This window comes from Parasteatoda tepidariorum, chromosome 4, assembly GCF_043381705.1.
Source record: "Parasteatoda tepidariorum isolate YZ-2023 chromosome 4, CAS_Ptep_4.0, whole genome shotgun sequence".
NCBI classification, from domain to species: Eukaryota; Metazoa; Arthropoda; class Arachnida; order Araneae; family Theridiidae; genus Parasteatoda; species Parasteatoda tepidariorum.
This window is the reverse complement of record NC_092207.1, coordinates 13,466,147-13,486,607: the sequence shown is the minus strand read 5'-3', so window position 1 is coordinate 13,486,607 and position 20,461 is coordinate 13,466,147. Positions and strand designations below refer to the sequence as shown.

Here is a 20,461-nt window from a genome sequence, read left to right as displayed (position 1 = left end):
GGAATTAATTTAATTTAATCTTATGCACTTATCTTAATGCAATTTTGAAGAATAAAACTCAGACAGAATTTAATTAATTGATGAAATTTATAGATAAAAGTTGGCGTCATAAAACTACTCGAAGAATGATTAAGAATAAACCAGAAAACATTTTCTTTTGCTTGTGCAACAGTGCAGCGTTCCAGACTGACACGTCATTCACATACCTTTCAAACAAACAAACAAAAAACTCTCTTCTATTTCTTACGTAAGCAGAATATGTTCTCGAACTAAGCCTCACTTAATTTTAATCTTAGATGCAATTTTGAAGAATTTTGAGGAATTAATTTAATTTAATCTTTTGCATTTATCTTGATGCAATTTTGAAGAATAAAACTCAGACAGGATTTAATTAATTGATGAAACTTATAGATGAAAGTTGGCGACATAAAACTACTCGAAGAATGATTAAGAATAAACCAGAAAACATTTTCTTTTGCTTTTGTAACAGTGCAGCGTTCCAGACTGACACGTCATTCCCATACCTTTCAAACAAACAAACAAAAAAACTCTCTTCCATTTCTTACGTAAACAGAATATGTTCACGAACTAAGCCTCACTACACAATTTCCAGTGGATTTAGAAAAGTTCTCTCACGTATTACGACATGGTCCCAGAAAGCGGAAAACAACGAAATCTGAAGAAGAAAAAAAGAAAAGAACAGCTCCACAAAAAAAGAAGGGGGGAAAAAAGCGGAGCAGAGTACAAAAATAACCAACCCCAGACTTTTTTTTCACGACTTTCCTCACATCTCATTCTGTTATTATGCTCTTGCCGAGCCTTTTCCTCCTCTATTGCATTATTTCCTTCTTCGACATTGTTTTAGAGAAGAAGTCTGAACAGGAAGTCGGGTCCGCTTTTTTCTTACCTTTTCTTTACGTTGGTTGGACACCGCTAGTGGGCGCTGCGTCACCGGATGAACCGTTAGAATGTTGGCTTTAGTTTGAGGTGAGGCTGAATTTGGATTATATCCAGATTTATTTTAAATTGAGGATCTTGGTCGGAATATTTGAATGTTTCCTTTCGTTTTTATGTCATCTTTGTGGGCTTAAGCTACATAAATCCAATTGCTTCAATTGTAGAACAACTTTCAGGGGATTTATAGGGTCTTGATTTCGTAGAAATCTGTGATAATTATTAAATTATTGATTAGATTTTGTTTCAAAAATAAAATTTAAAAACTAGATAATATAACGTGGATACATAATTTTGAAGGTTATGCATTTACATAACTATATATTTGTTAGGAAACTAAGTTTCCACCGTTTTCCAAAACTTTAATTTTCCTCAAGTAAAAAAAAAAAGAAATGTTTTTGGTATCAGGTCTTAAGGTATTCGATTTCTCAAACAAAATCAATATATATATATTATTAAAGTTAATTTTTGACAATTTTCAGATCAGTAACATATAATTTCAAGTTGAGAGCACTGAGTTTTTTTTACTCCTCCTTTTTGCTTTAATATTTTAATTTATTTTACAACCGGAGTTTAACAGCTGACAAAATCTTGAGCTTACGACAGTCAATTTTCAACTCTGTAGTCTTGAAATTTTAAACTTAACTCATAAGACACGGCAACTTCTGTATCAAGCATTGGGACAAACCAGCCTTTGTGGAGGACTTATTATTGGAACTAATCAGTATTTGCTCTAAATGGAGAGGAATACATGAAATTCTTTCAAGGTTAGTCAGATGGCAAAAGGATTCTCACCCATGATCCGTCTACTACTGAGGATAATTTAAGTCAGGACTGTGGTCGGAGCGAGTCGGTTGCTGAATTCGTATCAACCAGCTTCCGCTGTGATTCGAATCTGAATCATCGTGTAATCATCTCCTGAGCCACTACGGTCTTTCTTTGACATTTATGTATGAAGAGAAAAGCTGGAAGAAACACTCTTGGTTGGTATGGCAAGTTTGAAACTGAAAATTTTGACCTCAAAGACGAGCTCTATCTGATCGCTCAGATGAGTTCGAAGAAGTGCAGTTATGAAAGAAAGAAAAATGGAGTGCTCTTACCCTGCTATAGAGAAGCAACTATTTGATTCGATTGAAAAGCATTGATTCGAAGCATTTTGATTCGATTGGAAAGGTTCAGGAGTTAGTTGTCCTCCTTATATTGTTCAAAATAAGAGGTTCGTTATCAATAGTTTCTATACCTATGCCATAAGAAGGGAATTAGTGCTATGGTCATCACAATGCTTTCTGATCGAATATCCACTGGGCAATCACCCACTCTAACGCCCTCTCGGATATCTCAGATATTTGTGAAGGACATATTTCGCGGATATTGGATATATCTCAGATATTGTCCTCGGGTGCCTAACACGAGTGTTTTATGGGACGGAGCCTCTTGATTTTTAATATTTGTTTGCCTCATAGTAAGCTTCATAAGTAGGGTGATCTCCGATGTGAGGAAAGAGGTTCAATCGGTTCTATTACGCAATCCGGTTTGCTTTGTGTGTTTATGAGGACGCGAAAACCTCTTTGCACACTTCAGAACCAGTTTTTGTTTATATTCAGAGTAAAGAGCGAGCTTTTTTGAGGAAAATATTTACGCTTGGTCTTTTAGCTTGGTTAACAGCTAAGTTATATGGCACAAAAAGAAAATAGGATTAGTCCAATATTATGGGGATAGCTGTAACCCCCGCACATTGTAGATGGAGGCTACCTAAGAGTTGACCCAATTCTCCCAATAGATTTGACACAGTAAGTTGGACTTCATTTGCTCCGGCGTGCTCTTAAAATAATATATTTTATTTTACAGACGTCATCTTATTATCATTTCTGTAGAATTATCGAGTCAAGTATTCTAAATTTAACTATGTAAAATTTTTCATGGTTAAATTTAAGAAAAAAAGAACAGAAAATATTTCGTTCAGGAGCACGTGGGAGAAGACACACTCCATGTTGTGATGATATCACGTGGTTACCCAAGCCCAAAGATCCGGATGGACGTCTACTACTCATCTATTAATAAAAGCATTTCCCTTCGAAGTCGTCATAATTTTGTTTTCACTTTCATTTTTTTAAAAAAAAAAAAACTGGAATTTTAGTAGAAGAGATGAACATGTGGCGTGGACCAAAATCAAAACCTGGGTTAGTGTGAAACATGAGGATTTCATTTCCACATCGTTTAGCCTGCACCTTTCATGTTAACCTGTCAACATTCTCATCACGGTATGTGCTACACGGTATGTGCTGATGTGCTACATTATATAAAGTTCTGTGTTGAGGATCGAAACTCTTTCGAAAATTCCAAATTAAGTAAAAATCCCTTAAATGCATTGTTTTAGATAAACACTTTAAAAATGATTTTATTTGAAAAACCAGCTCCTATAACCTTTAAACGCTTACTCCTAGATGGATCAAAAGTTAAACCATATTCATAATGTCGTACGAATTTGCTGTGCTTTGTAAAACAAAAAGTATTTAATCGAATTTTTTTTACAATATCGTTTGAATTTACAGCTAAAGTACTAAATTAAAGCATGATTGTTTTCAATTTGGATTACATTATAGTTTAATTAAACATATTTACAAAGGACTTTTCGAGAAGCTAAAATTGTTTGGATTGTACAAAATGATCGTTTCATAGACTAAATTTTGTGTGATTAGATTGAAACTCAACGTTTTGGTACAAAGTGCTTTTTTATTTTTAATAGTTATAAAAATATTTGGGATTTTGGCAGTAATCCGATGAAACAAAATGTACAATGCAAATTTACCGGAATTTTTATATACTACACTTAATTAAATAATTTTTAACCTAAAACGAGCATTAAAAAAATTCGGTTACGAATTATCTGAGACATGATAACAATTTAGTTAAAAATCAAAGATAAAATACAAATTCTGAGTTAATTATGCAATATTAATTATGAGACACTGAAAGTTTGTATGTTGATGATTAAATAACCAGAAAGCTAATGGTTTTCGAGAGATCTATCCACTGAAATGCATTCGTAATGCCATAATTGATAATTGAAAGCACAGGATGCAATGATAATTTGAAGAAATAATTGAAATTAATTATAAGGAAACTGATAAGAAGAAATTAATTAACTAAAATTTGGAGATATCAACAGTTTTGAAAAATTTGTATGGAATTTTGAGTTCGGGCAACAAATTTAATTTTGTAAATTCTACAAGGGAATACTTAAAACTCGAAAAGAAGTGAAGTGATTATGAATCACCATTTGATTTAAATCAAATTTAATTAGATTCCTATAAACGACGTCACATATGTATGACGAACCTTATTGGCTTCTGAATCGACAAATGTCACAATTTATCTACAATGACGTCAAATGCAGGTATCCAATTGAAAAGAAAGAAACTGATTTCATTGACTTATCATATGACGAATTGCAAATAAAGTAAAACGAATCGAAAAATAGTTCGATATTACCAATAGAGGATTTGGAGTCCATATACAATATTGTTTTGTTTTTCATCTATGAATTAAGAAACTCTAAGTTCTATTTACTTATTTAATAAGTATTATAACTAAATTCGAAATACTGTCATTAAATGTAATCCCTCTAATACCTAGTCTATATCATTGATTCTAAGCACTCAGTAATATCTGAACCCAAATATTTTCCTTTCAAAAGGCTCGCTAGCTTAAAGCCGATATGAGGAACTGTAACTATTTTAATGCCAATCTCTGTTGGCTCTTTGGCGATGTCTGATTTGATAGAATGACAACAATGTGGCTCGACGCTGTAGTCTTTTGGGCAGGCTTCCCATTCTTTGACGAATGTTCTTGTACTGACAATCTCTATTTAAAACGTCACGCTTATAAATGATCTGGGGCTTTAATAACCAGCTGCTTAATAAGGCCTAAGTTCACACTAATCCACTTTGCGAACGGTCATCAGGCAAGATGAGGAATATGCACGCCATTTCGCAAACATTTAGTATTTCGGTTAAAGTTAAATTGTCGGAGAGCATCTTGTTTAATTAACCGTAAGCATTGCTATATGTGAAGGACCGTAAATGATTATATTAGGCTACGGCGTAATGCCCGTTTGATTTGAAACAAACACGGACTAAATTGTAGTGCCTCGCGCCACGGAATATTAGTTATGGAAATGATGAATTATGGTTATTAATTGAGAAATTTCTACGTTTGATGTGGCATCACTAAGGTTTTAGCAATTAAAAACACGTTTATTATTATATCTCATAATTTGCTAAGATGAACACGTTTTTTGTTTATATTTAGCAGTCTCGCAAAGTAAGTATATTCTCTTGGCTAAATAAAGTCGAGCGTAGCAAACGTTGATATTGGATTTTTTTTTAATATGTTCAAATCATTACATTTTTTTTTATTAACTACAAAAACTTATATATTTTAAAAACATTTTCCTGAAAACGAACCTTGGCAGATGCTCCTACTTGTTTCTTTTTCATGTCTTTTTTTCTTATTTTTTTTTCTTAAATAAAAAAAACTAAAATTCGAATGTCTCGAATTTAAAGGACCCTACTGGATTTTGACTACTTGCATTTGTTTTTCATTACTTTTCATTTCGTTTTGTTCTAAGTTTATTTTATAGTTTGATTTTGTAATTTTGAGTCGGCTAATTTATTTGAATTGGGTTCAGTATTTTTGCTCTTGTATCAAATCTCTCTACATTCAATATAAATCTAAGTTATGGTTCAATTTCAAATGCTTTAATTAAATTTTTAAGATTTAATGTAATTTATTCTAGACATCTCTTTATTGGAGATAAATCAATTTATTATTTATTACAACCCTTTTAAACACTCCCTGTAGTAAAAGTTTTGACATCAGTTTTAAACAGTGTTCTGTCTAAATAACCATCATTAATTTTATTAACCATGATAGGCTTTAATTCTGTATATTAAAATGCTTTGTTTAAAACTCCATTTGATAATGGATTTTAAACATCTAAGTCATGGTATCATTTTTTAAATATAATAATCTCTCCTAGAACATCTAACATTTAGTTTAACACCAAAAGCTTTACTAAAGCGCTTTGGTAATGATTTTGATAAGATAAACAACAAAATATGTTTTATAAAAAGTGACAAATTTTTGATAAACTTTGTAAAATTTGACAATTTTATCATAACATGACATAAAAACCATTTATTCTGAAAAATTTACTTTTCAGATTTGTCTTTTTACGAAATGGTTGACAATAAGAACTATAATTTTAAAAACGAGAATCTCTGTTAATTGTTACCACATGGACCGAAAATTACCAGATGAATTGTTTAAACACCGTATCGTAAATTTTATTACCAGAATTATGTTTTATTTTACAAAAAATATCACCACTTTAATTTTACCAGAATTTTGTTTCCAACATTAATTGTTACATACTTTCTACTGATTAAAAAACATATCTCTAAAAAAATTCGTGGTCCCAAAAACTTATTGTTAAAATTATTGTTTCTTTTTTAAACTATTATTTTCAAGATGCCTTTTTTAAAAAAAGATCTAATTTTTGCTCTTTCAAAAAAAGAATTATTTTTTTCTTTTCTTCTAAAATTTCTTTTTAACATTTTGCAGATTTTTTACAAGAGAAAAAACAAATATAACAAATGCAACATCTTTTAAAATAAATTTTTTTTGTTTGTTTTACAATTAAAATGCTTTATCTATTCGTTTAGTGCGCAAAATAAAATAATTATTTTGGTTATTACCTTGCAATCATGAAGATTGCAATTTATGGTTATGCCCTTGAAGCCTTAAGAAAACTTCTTAGTACGAGGAAAAATTTAATAAGATATTATTTGTTTTAAAATTTTGCGCCCTGTATGCAAAGATTTGAAGTATTTTAAATATAAACTGAAAATTACTTGGTGTTTATTTGTGAATGTTATTGCACATTTGAAAGGATTTATTGTTGTGTTTCAAAGCCTTTGCAGTTACTCTTTTCGAGCCTAAGTGAAATCTTAAAGGATTGTTTTACGGATTTCGTAAATAATAATACTATTTGCACAAATTCCTTACCATAATAAGAAGCTTACCATAAAGATTGTATTCTCGTGAAATTTCTGCCATTGCATTAAAAGACATTATGATGTTTTACATTTTGCGCATCTACTTTGGGTTATACTTTTTATTATGGTTTCTATTGATTATTTAATGTTTTAAATACTTACCCGGGTTTTTATCATAATATATGGGGTTTTTTCCTTAGAAAATAAATTAAAACTGTCATTTTGATAAAAACAAATAAATAATTTATCTAAACATAAAACGTTGAAATGTGTCTGAAAATTTTTATAGATATGGAATAGGAATATTTTGTTACTGAAGAAAGCAATAAATTTGTATAGGCTGGAAGAATAACACCTTAAAAGTAAATAGATAATATTCTGAAAGTAAAAAAGAAGATTTTAAGTAGGTTCTCCAAAAAAAAGATTTTCGAAAGGAGAAAAATGGCTTTTTATAACTGGAAAGAAATGGGAAAAGGGACTTTTAGGGATTTTTTAGAACGCAGTAGAAATATCATAAATTTAAAATGATCATTTCTGATATTTAAACTTCTTAGGACTCTAGAAGATGTTCATAAAAGAGTATTCATTTCGTAGATGGTATAAAATATTCAAGAGAAAATAATAAATTGTTTATTGAAATTTCTTTTGTTTAGCATACTTTGTTGAACGTTAATGTATTGGAAAACAAAAGGTTGAGCATTATAATATTTCTCAGAGAGAAAATATGAACGAGGCTTTACCATCACTATTTCCCAATTTTAATATGAGGCAATTTATAAGGCTTTGATACGAAACATTATTTTTATAAAGAAATTGAAACTTTCGTAAATGATAAAATTTTGAAAAAAAGGCATTAATGCATCGATAAAGTATAAAAGAAATATATCAATACCACCGAAATACCAATACTGCTTAATACTATGAAAATAATGTATCGATGATACTTGACATTATTGAAATAAAGTATCGTTACTCCTCTCAGTTATTTAAATTATCATTACTGAATTTCGATTTATGTTTTAGCTTTTTGCATTATTAATACGTGCTCCTAAGTATGTAAAAAGTGGGGAGTCATAAAAAACAAATATCCATTAATGTAGATGAAAATTAGCTACTCTTTCTAGCATACATCTTGCAGTTTTTTTATTAAAATTGAATGATTTTCGTTTTAATTTCATAATAGCGTATATTACATTAATAATGTAATGCACGTTGCTAAGTACGAATAAATAATTAAATTGAGAAAATACATAAGTAAGAATTAAGTTTTTAGCATTTTTTACATTATATATCATTAACGTTATCGATATACAATAGAAGTTGACTTGCATTTTTGAAAGCTCCTTTCGTTAGTTTTTGAAAACATCTACTCTGTTAAAATTTTCATTCTAAAATTATGGTAAAATAACTGGCAGCTGTCTGTCCATCCGATTAACCACAAAGTTTACGGTAAAGATAATTTTTTTCCTTTATGGTTTTGAAATCATTTACGAAAAGTATGGTTATAAAACCATGAATACAAAACTATACGGTTTTTTAACCAATTGCAACTAGCATTTTTCAAAAACGTAAAAAAAAAAATTAATTATTTAACTAGACATAGGAGCTCGGCTTTTCGTAAGGTAATGGGCATAAGAGACGGGAAATTCTTCATGTGTTGAAGAGAAGGGAGGAAATATTGCGGTTTCAACACTAGGACTCGAACTCCAGTTCTGCCGGTCATGAGATTGACAGACAAGCCCGCTCGGCTATGATATGCAATCGTTTACAAAGAACTAAGTAGCTTCATTAGGTCGTTCTATTTGGTGCAGTAAAATTCTGGTTGTTTAACCGTATAAGGTGAAAGCAGTTAATCAGCAGTTTTTCTACAGTTTGATGACCATTTTATTTATGGTTATTTGACTGCTTTGATTAAATACGGTAAAATAACCATTAAATAAATTGTTATTTAGCCATTTTTTTCGGAGAAATTTTTAACAGTGTAACCAACTGTGTTCAAACAAAACATTCCCTAAAGAAGTTAAATTTTTACCATTATAGCTCGTATGTATCTGAATTCAAGTATTAAAATATGAGAGGATTTTACATAAGAACTAATAATTAGAATATATGCTGGATATGTAATATAGATATTTTTAGCAGTATATATTAAGAATAAGATTTTAAGCATATTAAAAGTGACAATACGTAATTTCTAAAAAATACTATAAATTAAGTTTAAAAATTATCTATGGATTCAGCCACTTATGAATCTTAGACATTGTTTTACCATACCAACTTTTTTTTTAAAATGAGAAATTACTAAACTATAATTTATAAATGTTATTGAGTGTCGCTTATAATATGTTTTATCTTGCTGGCTACAAATGTTTTTCGATGTACAATGCAAAATATTCCGGATCAAATTACGGTATAAAGTAGTGTCACTTTGAATGCATCATCCGTAAAATCCATTCTCACCATAAGTTTTGCATTAATATTGATTAAATTAGAGTAACTCAGTGATTTTAAGGTAGTTATTTCTGCAAAAATTATAGTTTAGTACATCAGAATTTTTGAACCGCAACATAGTCCGAAAAGAAAAAGGATTTTACTGTAAGAAGTACCAGCACCTGAGTACGGTACTTTTTACCGTAATTTGATCCGAAAATGTGTTTACTGTGTAAAAGATTATTGGTTATTTCATTTTAAATTAGTAATCATTGATTTGAAAATAATACAATTTAGATGGATTTCAAATATATTAAAAGAAAACAAACACTATTTCAGTCCAATTAATAATTATTTTTTTAATAAGAGTAAAACTAATATTTAAGTAATCAAAATTATGATGCACTTAAAAGAAATTTACATTTAGTTGAATTAATAACTTAACGCTCTAGTATGGGATATTTTCAACTATGGAAGTTACTTTCAACAATAAAAAGAATATTTATCACTAAAAGAGGAATAATAATTTCCGGATATTTTTGATTCCATAAAAATATATTTTTAATTGTCAAAAAAATTAATTTCAGCTCAAATAAAGATTTTAATTCAAGCATAAAAATATAAAATAATTTGGATTAAAATGTACAATATTTAAATTTAAAACATATTTAATTAATATACTTTTATTACAAAAATTTCCGACTTTTTTATACCCTTTTTAAATTAATATTTTCATTTATTTCTCATTTTAGTTCTAATGGTTGCAGTCAAGAAACAAACCTCGTAAGATCTTAAATTATTATTAATGACTCAAGAAATCGTAGTTTTGTTCTTTCAAAAATATCTTCGATTCAAAAATATACGTTTTTTTTTCTTCGTCTGCTTAATTATACTTGAGAAAATATATTAATTTATTTCAAACCTTTTTTTCGAATTTTCTAGAAATAAAATAGATTTTGTTTTGAGATCTAGTCATTCAATATTTTGGAATTTTATTATATATATATATATGTTTGCCTTACATTAATTTTGAATAAATATATTATTTCGCATGAAAAAGTTAAATTTTTTTAATTAATTAGCAATAAAGGAAAATTATTTATAAGAAAGTGAAAATGATTGAAATTTTTCAAATAGATTTTGTAGCTATTTAAATAAAATTAAAAGTAACACTGCATTTGTATACAATCCATCAAAAAAAATTTTCGACTGTTTGACTCGCATTAATTAAAGTTTTAACGAATAATTCTTCTTCAAGCAGTTTTTTTCCAAAAATTTGTTTTGAATTTCGTGAAACTCTCTTTTTTAATTTGTATACAATTTCTATATTACTTTCAAGTTTGTCTTTATTGTATTTTAGAAACAAATTCATGTCACAATTAAAGCCGTCACCTAACTGAAATAAAAAAAAATCATCTAGATACAATAATTCTAAGTTCACTAGAATTTGAAGTCATATTAAATTAATAATATTTGTAACTTAAAGCGAAATGCTTTTTTAGTTCAGCGTAAAAAAATATTATGATATTTAATGGAAATTGAAATTATGATTGAACATAAAATAATGACATGAATCAAGGTGAAATATTATTATAAGTCAACAACAAATAAGTTTTTGAGTTAATGATAAATATCATTTTTATTTAACCTAAAATAATATTATGATACACTGAAAATATTTCTGGCAATCTAAATAACAATCAAAATAACGAAAATGGCAATCTAAATAACGCAAATTAAAATTATGATTAAATGAAAAATAATATGATACTTCTAAGAATAATTAAACAATTCAACGTAAAGTAATATGATTGAACTGAAATTAATATTATGATCAAATGTAAAGAAACATTAGAAATGAAATCTTAATGGGTTTGAACCAAATTCCAACAATATCGTAAACAAAAATTTGGCAGATAAAAAAGGTACATTATTTTCATTGTTTAATTAAAAAATTTCCTTCAGAAATTTATTATTTTCAAAATTTTTCATTTTACTGTATGAGAAAAATGTCAGAATGATACAACTGGTTTTTTCGTTCGTCTGCTGAGGATTTAAAGATCGGTCAAATTTGCAATATTAAATGTCAAAATGTACAGTATGTCAAAATGTACAGTACCCAACTATTTATTGTCCGATTCAACTTATTCCCCTTTTCACAGTCAGATATCTTTAGCACAACATAAATTAAAATTAAAAATTTAAATATAAAAAAAAGGATATAAATTAACGTTATGTAACATTAACAACAACAAACAATTTTACGACTTAAAATTAATTAATATTTTCTTTTAACATAAATTTATATTAAAATTCCCTGTAAAATAGCAATCTATTTCATTGTAAATAACAATTATGATACCAGGAAAAATATTAATACGATATACCGTACAATATTTTTATAATTCAATATAAAAGTATGGTTGATCATAAAATAGTATTATGACTTAATGTAAGGAAAAATTAGAAAAGTAATATTTAAGAAAAAGAAGAATTTCGTCAAGTTCCATGATATAATGTAATAAAAAAATTAAAAGCGGAATTTTTTTCAAAAATGGAAATGATACAAAACCCATCAATTCAATTGCACGAATTTTCATGATTTTATTTTAAAAAAATAAGAAAAGAAATTTTTTTTTGGAAAATGGAATCTCATTACATGATTTAATAAAAAAATCAGAAAATTAAATCATTTTAAAAGTGGAAATACTTCAAGTTCCATCACTTTTGCTAAATAATCGTAAACAAAGAATTGATTCAGCATATAAAAATAAATTATTTTCAGTGTCTAACAAAAATTTTCCTTTCAGCATTTTATATCGATAACTGGTTGCGAATAATTTTAAAATAAATTTTAAAAAAAATAAACTGCGTCTTTTTTTCTTCCACCATCTAAAGATTTAAACAATAGTTTTTTCTTAAGTGTCAAATCTTTCAATATCAATTCAATATATCGTTCGGATAAATTTATCCCCCCTCTTCGCAGTCAAGATGAGACTATTTTTATATAAATGGTCAGTCTTCTTTCACAACATATATTTTATGACGACACGACGACAGGTTGTTAAATTTATGACCCCCCCCCAATTGCACGGAATACAATGAGTGTTGAAATCCTTTTGAAACCACTTCAATAAAGTTGCCCGAAAGTGCAGTCGACAGTATATCCTGACTTATTCGAATCAAAATATTCACTTTTTAAAAGTATTCTGAATAACTTATAAGGTTCCAATTGTATACCCATAAATATTTCTATTTGTAAAATATCACTTGGAAAAGCAAAAAGGAATTTCGAATATGACACTTGAGAGTTTGTTTATACATATTTTTTATCCTGATTAAAATATTGGAAATTTTTGAAATATAAGAAACTTCTTTCATTTCATTTTGGGATGCTTTTAAACTATGTCATAAAAATTTGAATTCATTTATTTTTATTAAAAACATTCTATTTAAATTTGTATTATTGCAATAATATTGTTTTGTACCATTTTATCTCGAAGTATTAACTTATGATATCAGATAACTTATGATATCAGATCTCGAACCAAATTTGAGTCATTTTGCTACCCTGTTACAATAAGATGTAACAATGTGGGATGAAATTTCTGAGCCGTTTTTTTCCTTGCCAAATCCGAAAATATTGATATCTAATATGAAGAATAGAGATGATCTATGCTTTTCTAATAAAAAAAAAAAACCTCGAACAGCATTGACAATACAATAAAATTAAAATACCGCTAATCACAACACTAATTACTGCGATATCACAATCGTGATGTCACTGTGTAAATATTACTATTAATACGATAAAGTACGTTGCAATTATGTATAGAATAAATTATAGAAACTAGTGAGCTGCGCCCCCGGCTCGCTAACGCTCGGCAACCCCTGAAAATTGCTACGCAATCTTATGTAGTTTGCTTCGCAAACCAAGCTCTCTTCGCTCGCTACTAACTTAGGTACATTGCAAATGCACAAAATTCTGAGAATTCAAAACAATCATTCAAATCCATATAAAAACTTTTTTTTTTCAATTACATCTTTTTAATAAATACTAAGTCATTAAAATAAATTTGAATTCAAATAAATGACATGTAATTCGTTGAACCTATTAGAAATGTGCTATAGTATAATTCGTGATATAAATCAAAAATCGTCAAATAAATTCGTAACATATAAATTCGTGAAAAAAAGCGCTTTCGACAAAATACTAAAATAGAGATCAATCGACAAAGACTACTCACTTCTGCCTAGCTTAATAGTATGAGATTGTCGCAGCTGATGCTCTCTGGTTATTTCAGTTTCCCTTTTTAAAAGCGCTATATGTTGAGCCACCTTAGCTAGATTTGGCATGTGACATTTTTAGCGGCAATCATTGGTCGATTTTCTAGCGTTGCCATTCGGGGAGTTGTAATGAGGCCTTTTTTTTGTCGCCGTGTAAGAGAAATAGTAACGTAAACAAAACAAAGCAAACGTTGCCACCGGCTGAAAAGAAATACAGCCAAAATTTGGGAGCCACGTAAGAGAATTATATATATTAGATTATCTCTTATTATGATTGAATTATCTCTTATTATGATCAAGAATTTTGAGCCGTGATGGCTCAGGGGATAGAGCATTCGCCTTCCAATGAGGTGAATAGGGTTCGAATCCCAGTGATGGCTGGTCAATACGAATTACGCACCCGGCTTACATCTACCACAGTACTGACGCGAAATATCCACAGTGGTACATGGATCATGGGTTAGGGTCCAACTGCCGTCAGACTAACCGTGGGAGGTTCTCCTGCTTTTCCTCTCCATGTAACGCAAAGGCGAGTTAGTTCCATCAAAAAGTTCCCCACGAAGGCAAATTCTCCCAATACTTGATCCAGGAGTTCAATTGTCTTCCGGATTAGGTTCAAAGTTACAAGGTTACGGAGTTAAACATTAGTCGTCGTAAACCCAAAATTGGGTCAGCTGTTCAACGACGATTATAAAAGACAAAATAAAGTCAGGAATTTTTACAATGCAGCAATCAATGTGAAGATTTTAATTTCATACGCTATTGTTACAGTTAAAAAAACTCTACAATTATAATTTTAATGAAATTGCAAATATTTTCTTTCCCGACGTTGTAATGCATTTTTAAAGTTTCTTTCAAAAACAAAAACACACACACTTCATTCTCATATATCAATCCAGCTGCATGAAGTTTATGATAAATGAACCCGAATATTTTTATGCATTTTACTTTAATTCCGTTGACAGTCTTTCAAATTTACGAAAGTTTATTTTCATACCGTGACATATTTATATTAAACATCACACAACAAGATATTTTCAGACCAGTTATAAACATTTATTTTTAATTTTTTTAAGGCATACAAATAAAGTTTAATTGCTAGAAACAGATGTCACAAATTACATGACCTTTTAAATAGAACTTTTGAAAATTGCAATGTTCCATACAAATAAGTCATTAAGACGAAAGAGTCGCAGTAAATGTTCAATATTTTCACGTAAGTTATTAGAATTCAGAACTTTAAATTACTAATTCCCAGCACTTAGGGTTTATCTCGAAAACCTTTTAAGATAAGTACTCTAACTTAGCATAAGCAAATTCAGTCTCTGAGTCATATAGGGAATATTTGGATTCAGCTGAATGCAAACGTATGAATAAAATGTGTATTTACCAATTCGAACAGAAATGCAATAAAAATAACGTAACGCATTTTAAATTCTTGTAAACCATTAAACGATTTAGTGAGGTAGACAGTTTGTTGTCGTTAAAAAATAGTTTTTTGTTCATTTATATCTTTTAACAGCATAAAATCTCAAATATTATACCTTAAAGTTCTTTAACGAAATAAAATACTTAAATTCAGTTAAAGTGATTTCTTTAAACGTGTATTAAATGAATTATAAAAAATGTTAATACTTTTTTTTATATAATAGATTGTGTACGTCTCCTTTGTTTCTTTATAATTTGATTCACATTACTCTCGAAGAAATTTTTTTAAAATTTGAGATTTGGGGAGTTGGCCGCTAATTTATACAACCAGCTCACTGCTTTGAGAAGAAAAGCTCAGTATCGTAATTTTAACGCAATTAGTAATTCAGTATTGCAATTAGTATAATTGAGCGTTAATTTACACGGTTGTTATATAAAGCTTTCTCTCCTAATTTGGTGTTGTACAATGCAGAAAATGAAAAACAAATCACCCTTAATAACTTTTGGCCTAATGATCGGCTCTACACGATCTAGGACTCAATTTTATTGGTTCGGGGGGGGGGGAGTGATCTCAAGTACACAAATTAAATTTAAAAAATTAAGCAGTAAGGTACGAAATTTTTCACATAATTTTAAAGAAGGCTATTTTAAATGGCAAAATACAAAACATGAGTAAATCGGTCGAATAGTTTCAGAGAAATCGAATTTTGAAAAAGTCATATTTTCAAAGTTTAAATTCTCAGCAACTGTTTGTCCGATTTTGCTCAAATTTTAAATTTTTCCATGTGAAATACATGTTTTAAAATGATGTAAAAATTGTATACTCTGCAAAACAAAATTTGTTCGAATATTATGAAATTAATAATAAAAAATGGTAAATATTCGCTAAAAGTTGTTAGCGCATGCACTTTTTTGAAATATGGCGAAATACGCTAAAAGTAAAATTAACATTAAGTTGTCCAAACTTTGAACCGCTTTCCTGATCAAAGTATTAGGACCATATTTCCCAGATTGGGGGTACCCCCTATTTCATGGGGATCAGATATCCGAATCCCCAGACAAAAAGATATGTTTATTCAGACAAGGTACGATTTTGTCTCTGATTTCGTAACTTAAAATGTCGTCTGCCTTAACTAATTAACATATCTTTATAACTTTTACTTTCATCTGGAAATAGTTTACCGGAAATTCTGGATTTCAAAATTATAGTTCTTTTTTCTATACATTTAGTACAAAACTGAAAAGTGAATTTAACTGAAAAATTAGTCCTTATGTCGTGTTCTAAATCACCATGAATAAAATTACCAAATTTTACGACATTTAATTACCGAACTCCGGAAACTACTGCCCCATAGAGTCAGAAACACGGTAAATGTTACCATATTCTGATAGTTTTGGCCATATTTTTTCTCAGTGTAGAATGCGTAGCTACAGGCTAATATAAATTCAACTTTTTTAAAAAAATATCTAAGGCTATTCTCACTCATGGCAACAATCGATGAGATATTATATATGTGTCATGTCATTATATGAGTGTTATGAAAGACATTATATATCATTAAATGAGTGTTATGTAGCTTTATTAGCTTGATAATAATAAATTATTCTTATCCCACATTCAAACCTGTATTGAAGGATTAGAAAAGTATTATAAAAAAGATCTAACGTGCAATATGCTTGTAATTTTTTTTCAAAAATAATTTTTTTCATAACGATGTTTGAGACATTATATGAGTGTTTCATTGCTTGATAATAATAATAAATTTTTATTAAACTATCAAACCGGCATAGAAGGATTAGCAACGTATTATAAAATAAGTTGTAACAAGGAATAAGTTTCAAATATTTTTTTCTCAAAAATAAAATTTTTCGCAACATTGTTACAGAGATCATATGACTGTTATACTGCTTGATAATAATAATTAATTTTTATTCCACTACCAAACCGGCATTGAAGGATTAACAAGGTATTATCAAAAAAGATATAGCGTGTATTAGGTTTGTAATATTTTTCTCAAAAATAATTATATAACAGTTATATTGCTTTAAAAATTATCTTTTATTCCACTATGAAACCGGCATTGAAGATATTATAAAAAAATATGGAATGTGTGTAAAGAATTTTTTTCTTCATAATAATAATATTTTTTCGCAACAATACTTGAGATATTATATGAGTATTCTACTGTTTAATAATAATAGTTAAAAACATTTACTGTATTATCAGCATTGAAGGATTAGCAAGGTATTATCAAAAAAGTTTTAACGCGTAATATGTTTGCAACATTTTTTTCTCGAAATTACCAGTGCATAGTAATATCAACAAAACTTAGGAGAAATGATATAGATAATTTCAAGTTGAATATTATCCTTATTTTTCTTTTAAAATTTAGGAATTCTTTCACTTATATTTCAAAAATATTTAAAACTTTCTAAATTAATAATATCTCGTAATTCTTTGAAGTTATTATTTTTAAAAAGATTAAAAAATAATTATGGAAACTTATAAATTTATTTATTCAATAAAAATTCTAGTCAAATTTTCTAGTAAAAAAGCAACTTTATCTGCCTTTCTTTCAAGATATTTATAGAATATTTAAAGGGACAGTAAATTTAATTAATACGAACTTTTTTTACATAAAAAAACTTAAGTTATTATATTACATGAACTAAGTTAATATAATATATTAACTAACTGAACATCGTTAAAAATTAATTTGCTATTGTAAGTTTTGATAAGATAAATTATGTAATAAAATAATACATAAATGATTATACTATAGTATAAATTATTTGGAATATTTTCAGAAAAATATCTAAGTCATTAATTTTAGAGTCAAAAGACAAACTACTAATATAAATATTACTTTAAAATTACATCTGTGTGTGTGTTTGAGTTCATAAACAAAAATTATTCAACTCATATATATATATATATTCGCACTGCTCATAAGTAGTGACATAACATGTAATTTATTAAGTAAGTTATTACGTAAATATTTTAAATATTTATGTCATCAAGTTTGGAATCCACATACAAGCTTATACAATTTTATGTAACGCCTCAATTTGAAACCTTGGATTTTTTAAAAAAAAATTTATGTAGATTTGATTTTTAAATACAAAACTTTAGAATTCAGGTACAAGTTTATAAAATTCCTCAATATAAAACCGTGGACTTTTCTTAAAAATATTTATGTGGATTTGCTTTTTGAATATAAAACTTTGGAATCAACATACAAGCTTATACAATTCTCTATAATACCGCAATGTAAAATCTGGAGTCAGATTTAAAATACTAAGTGGCTTTATTTTTTAAATATGAAACTTTGGAATCCACATACAAGTTCATACAATTTTATATAACACCTCAATTTAGAACTTTGGATTCTTAAAAAAACGTATTTATGTAAATTTGCTTTTTTTAAATATGAAACATTGGAATCCGCATAAAAGCTTATAATATTTCATACAACACTGCACTGTAAAACCTTGGATTTGCTTTTGTGAGTGCTTGGCATAGTTTCATTCTTTACAAAGAAAATGTGTCCTCAATATTCAAGTGCACAAAAAGCCACAAGTTCACTCGGCGCCAGCTACCCACCCTTTAATTTCAAGTGACTAAAATATTAATGGACGACAAAAAAAAATAGAACTAAAAAAAGGGAGTTGTGAAAGAATGAACCTCAAACTCCGATCGCCTACGTCTAAAATACGTAGAATGCAACACAGGAGACAACACTTCGAATGAGCATGCCAGAGGAGCGAGACGACAGAAAAAGTTCTCGAGAAAAAAAAGAGAGAGAATGAAAAAAAACGTTCCTTACCTTGGGTAAAAATAAACCTCCGCTGCACCATTTAGAACTCGGGATGGCTCCACTGTTGGCTACAGACTCACGCGGTGATACGGTACAATCCTTGAAGGACGACGTGTGAACACAACAGCACATGGACAACAACACATTCCTTTTATGGTAATCCTGTGTTTAATCCTCCACTGAATACCACCACACTTTCTGGTAAACTTTTTTCACAGAAAAAAGTTCGCAGAACGGAAAGGAAATCTTTTATCGTTCTAGTGCCGGTTACTAGGAACGAACTTCGGAAAGATGATATCTCGTTTAGTGAGAAATATAATGAGACGGAAAGATGCAGCGTGTCCGAATAGCATGCGAGAGAGAGGCCCAAGAGCAACAGATGACGCGAGAGGAAGATGCTGCCGAAAAGAGATCTCGGCAAGGATTGGAGGTTGTTTCCTAACTTCGTGGGTCCTTCCCTCGTGGGGTGGCGGAGATTAAGCGCCTCCTGGTGGTAAATGTGGTTAGATAGAGAAAGTTGGTTGATGAACTACCTGTAGGTACGTGAGGGGGTCCTAAGAAGTTTTTGGATGGATTTACTTCATGTTATATCACTCGGATCACTGCATTTGATACATATAGTCATCGGTGATACGCTTTAACGTTTTTGTTAGCATTTTCATTAAACAATATTTTTCCATATTCAAGAAAAAGGTTTTCGATTTCTTTCTTTCTACACGTTTCAATATGATCCACTTCTTCCAATTTTTTGCTATACGTTCCAATATGATCGTAAACGGAACTGAATATACCCAATAAATTTTGTGATGGAGCTCAGATTAATAATTCCCAGTAAACTACCATATTCTATGAATAAATGCGAGTAATAAACCTCATTATAAATAAGTACGCTATTAGTTTGAATATAGAATTTGTTACAGTTTTTACTCCTTGTGTTGGGCATTTAATGTTAAGTTTGTTAAAAATTTTGAGCTAAAGAATGCGAATGATGTTTGCATTTGCTCGAAACATTTCAAGTTTAAAGCTTAATTTACTGGCATTTTCTCTGAAATCTCATTATTTTAAATTAAACATATTTTACTAAGCGAGGGATTTAAAGATTGACTTAAATAAACTAGTCTGATTGACAAAGTGGAACTTTTAGATTGAAAAAAAATTCGATAAAACTTTATAAAATGTTTAATGACTGAGCGTGTCTTTAAATATTTTCTGCTACTATGAAAACCTTATGTTCTCCTCTTTGCCTTGTAATTTTGAACCCAACACAGAAGACAAGGGGATTCTTGGAACACTAGTGCAAGTAACAAGACAAATAAGCCTTCGTAGATGGTATTTTGATGGAACAAACCAGCATTTTCGATACATGAGAGGAAGTATCAAAAATACCTCTCATGGATTGCTCGACAGCCAGGGATTCCACCATAAGGATAAGTTTCTCCCTAAATTCTTAAGAAAAAGTAAAATAAATAATTAAATAAATAAATA

At 29.1% G+C, this 20,461-nt stretch overlaps 1 protein-coding gene across 1 annotated transcript in view; it reads right to left on the bottom strand.

The window, feature by feature from the left end:
- LOC107451674 (uncharacterized) overlaps nucleotides 1-19,410 on the bottom strand; it is a 274,776-nt gene extending 255,366 nt beyond the window's left edge. Inside the window, exon 1 of the mRNA XM_043047279.2 lies at nucleotides 18,986-19,410. Coding sequence (XP_042903213.1) covers nucleotides 18,986-19,016 — 31 coding nt within the window. The 5' untranslated portion in view covers nucleotides 19,017-19,410. The remainder of the gene's footprint in view (nucleotides 1-18,985) is intronic.
- Nucleotides 19,411-20,461: the final 1,051 nt, after the last annotated feature.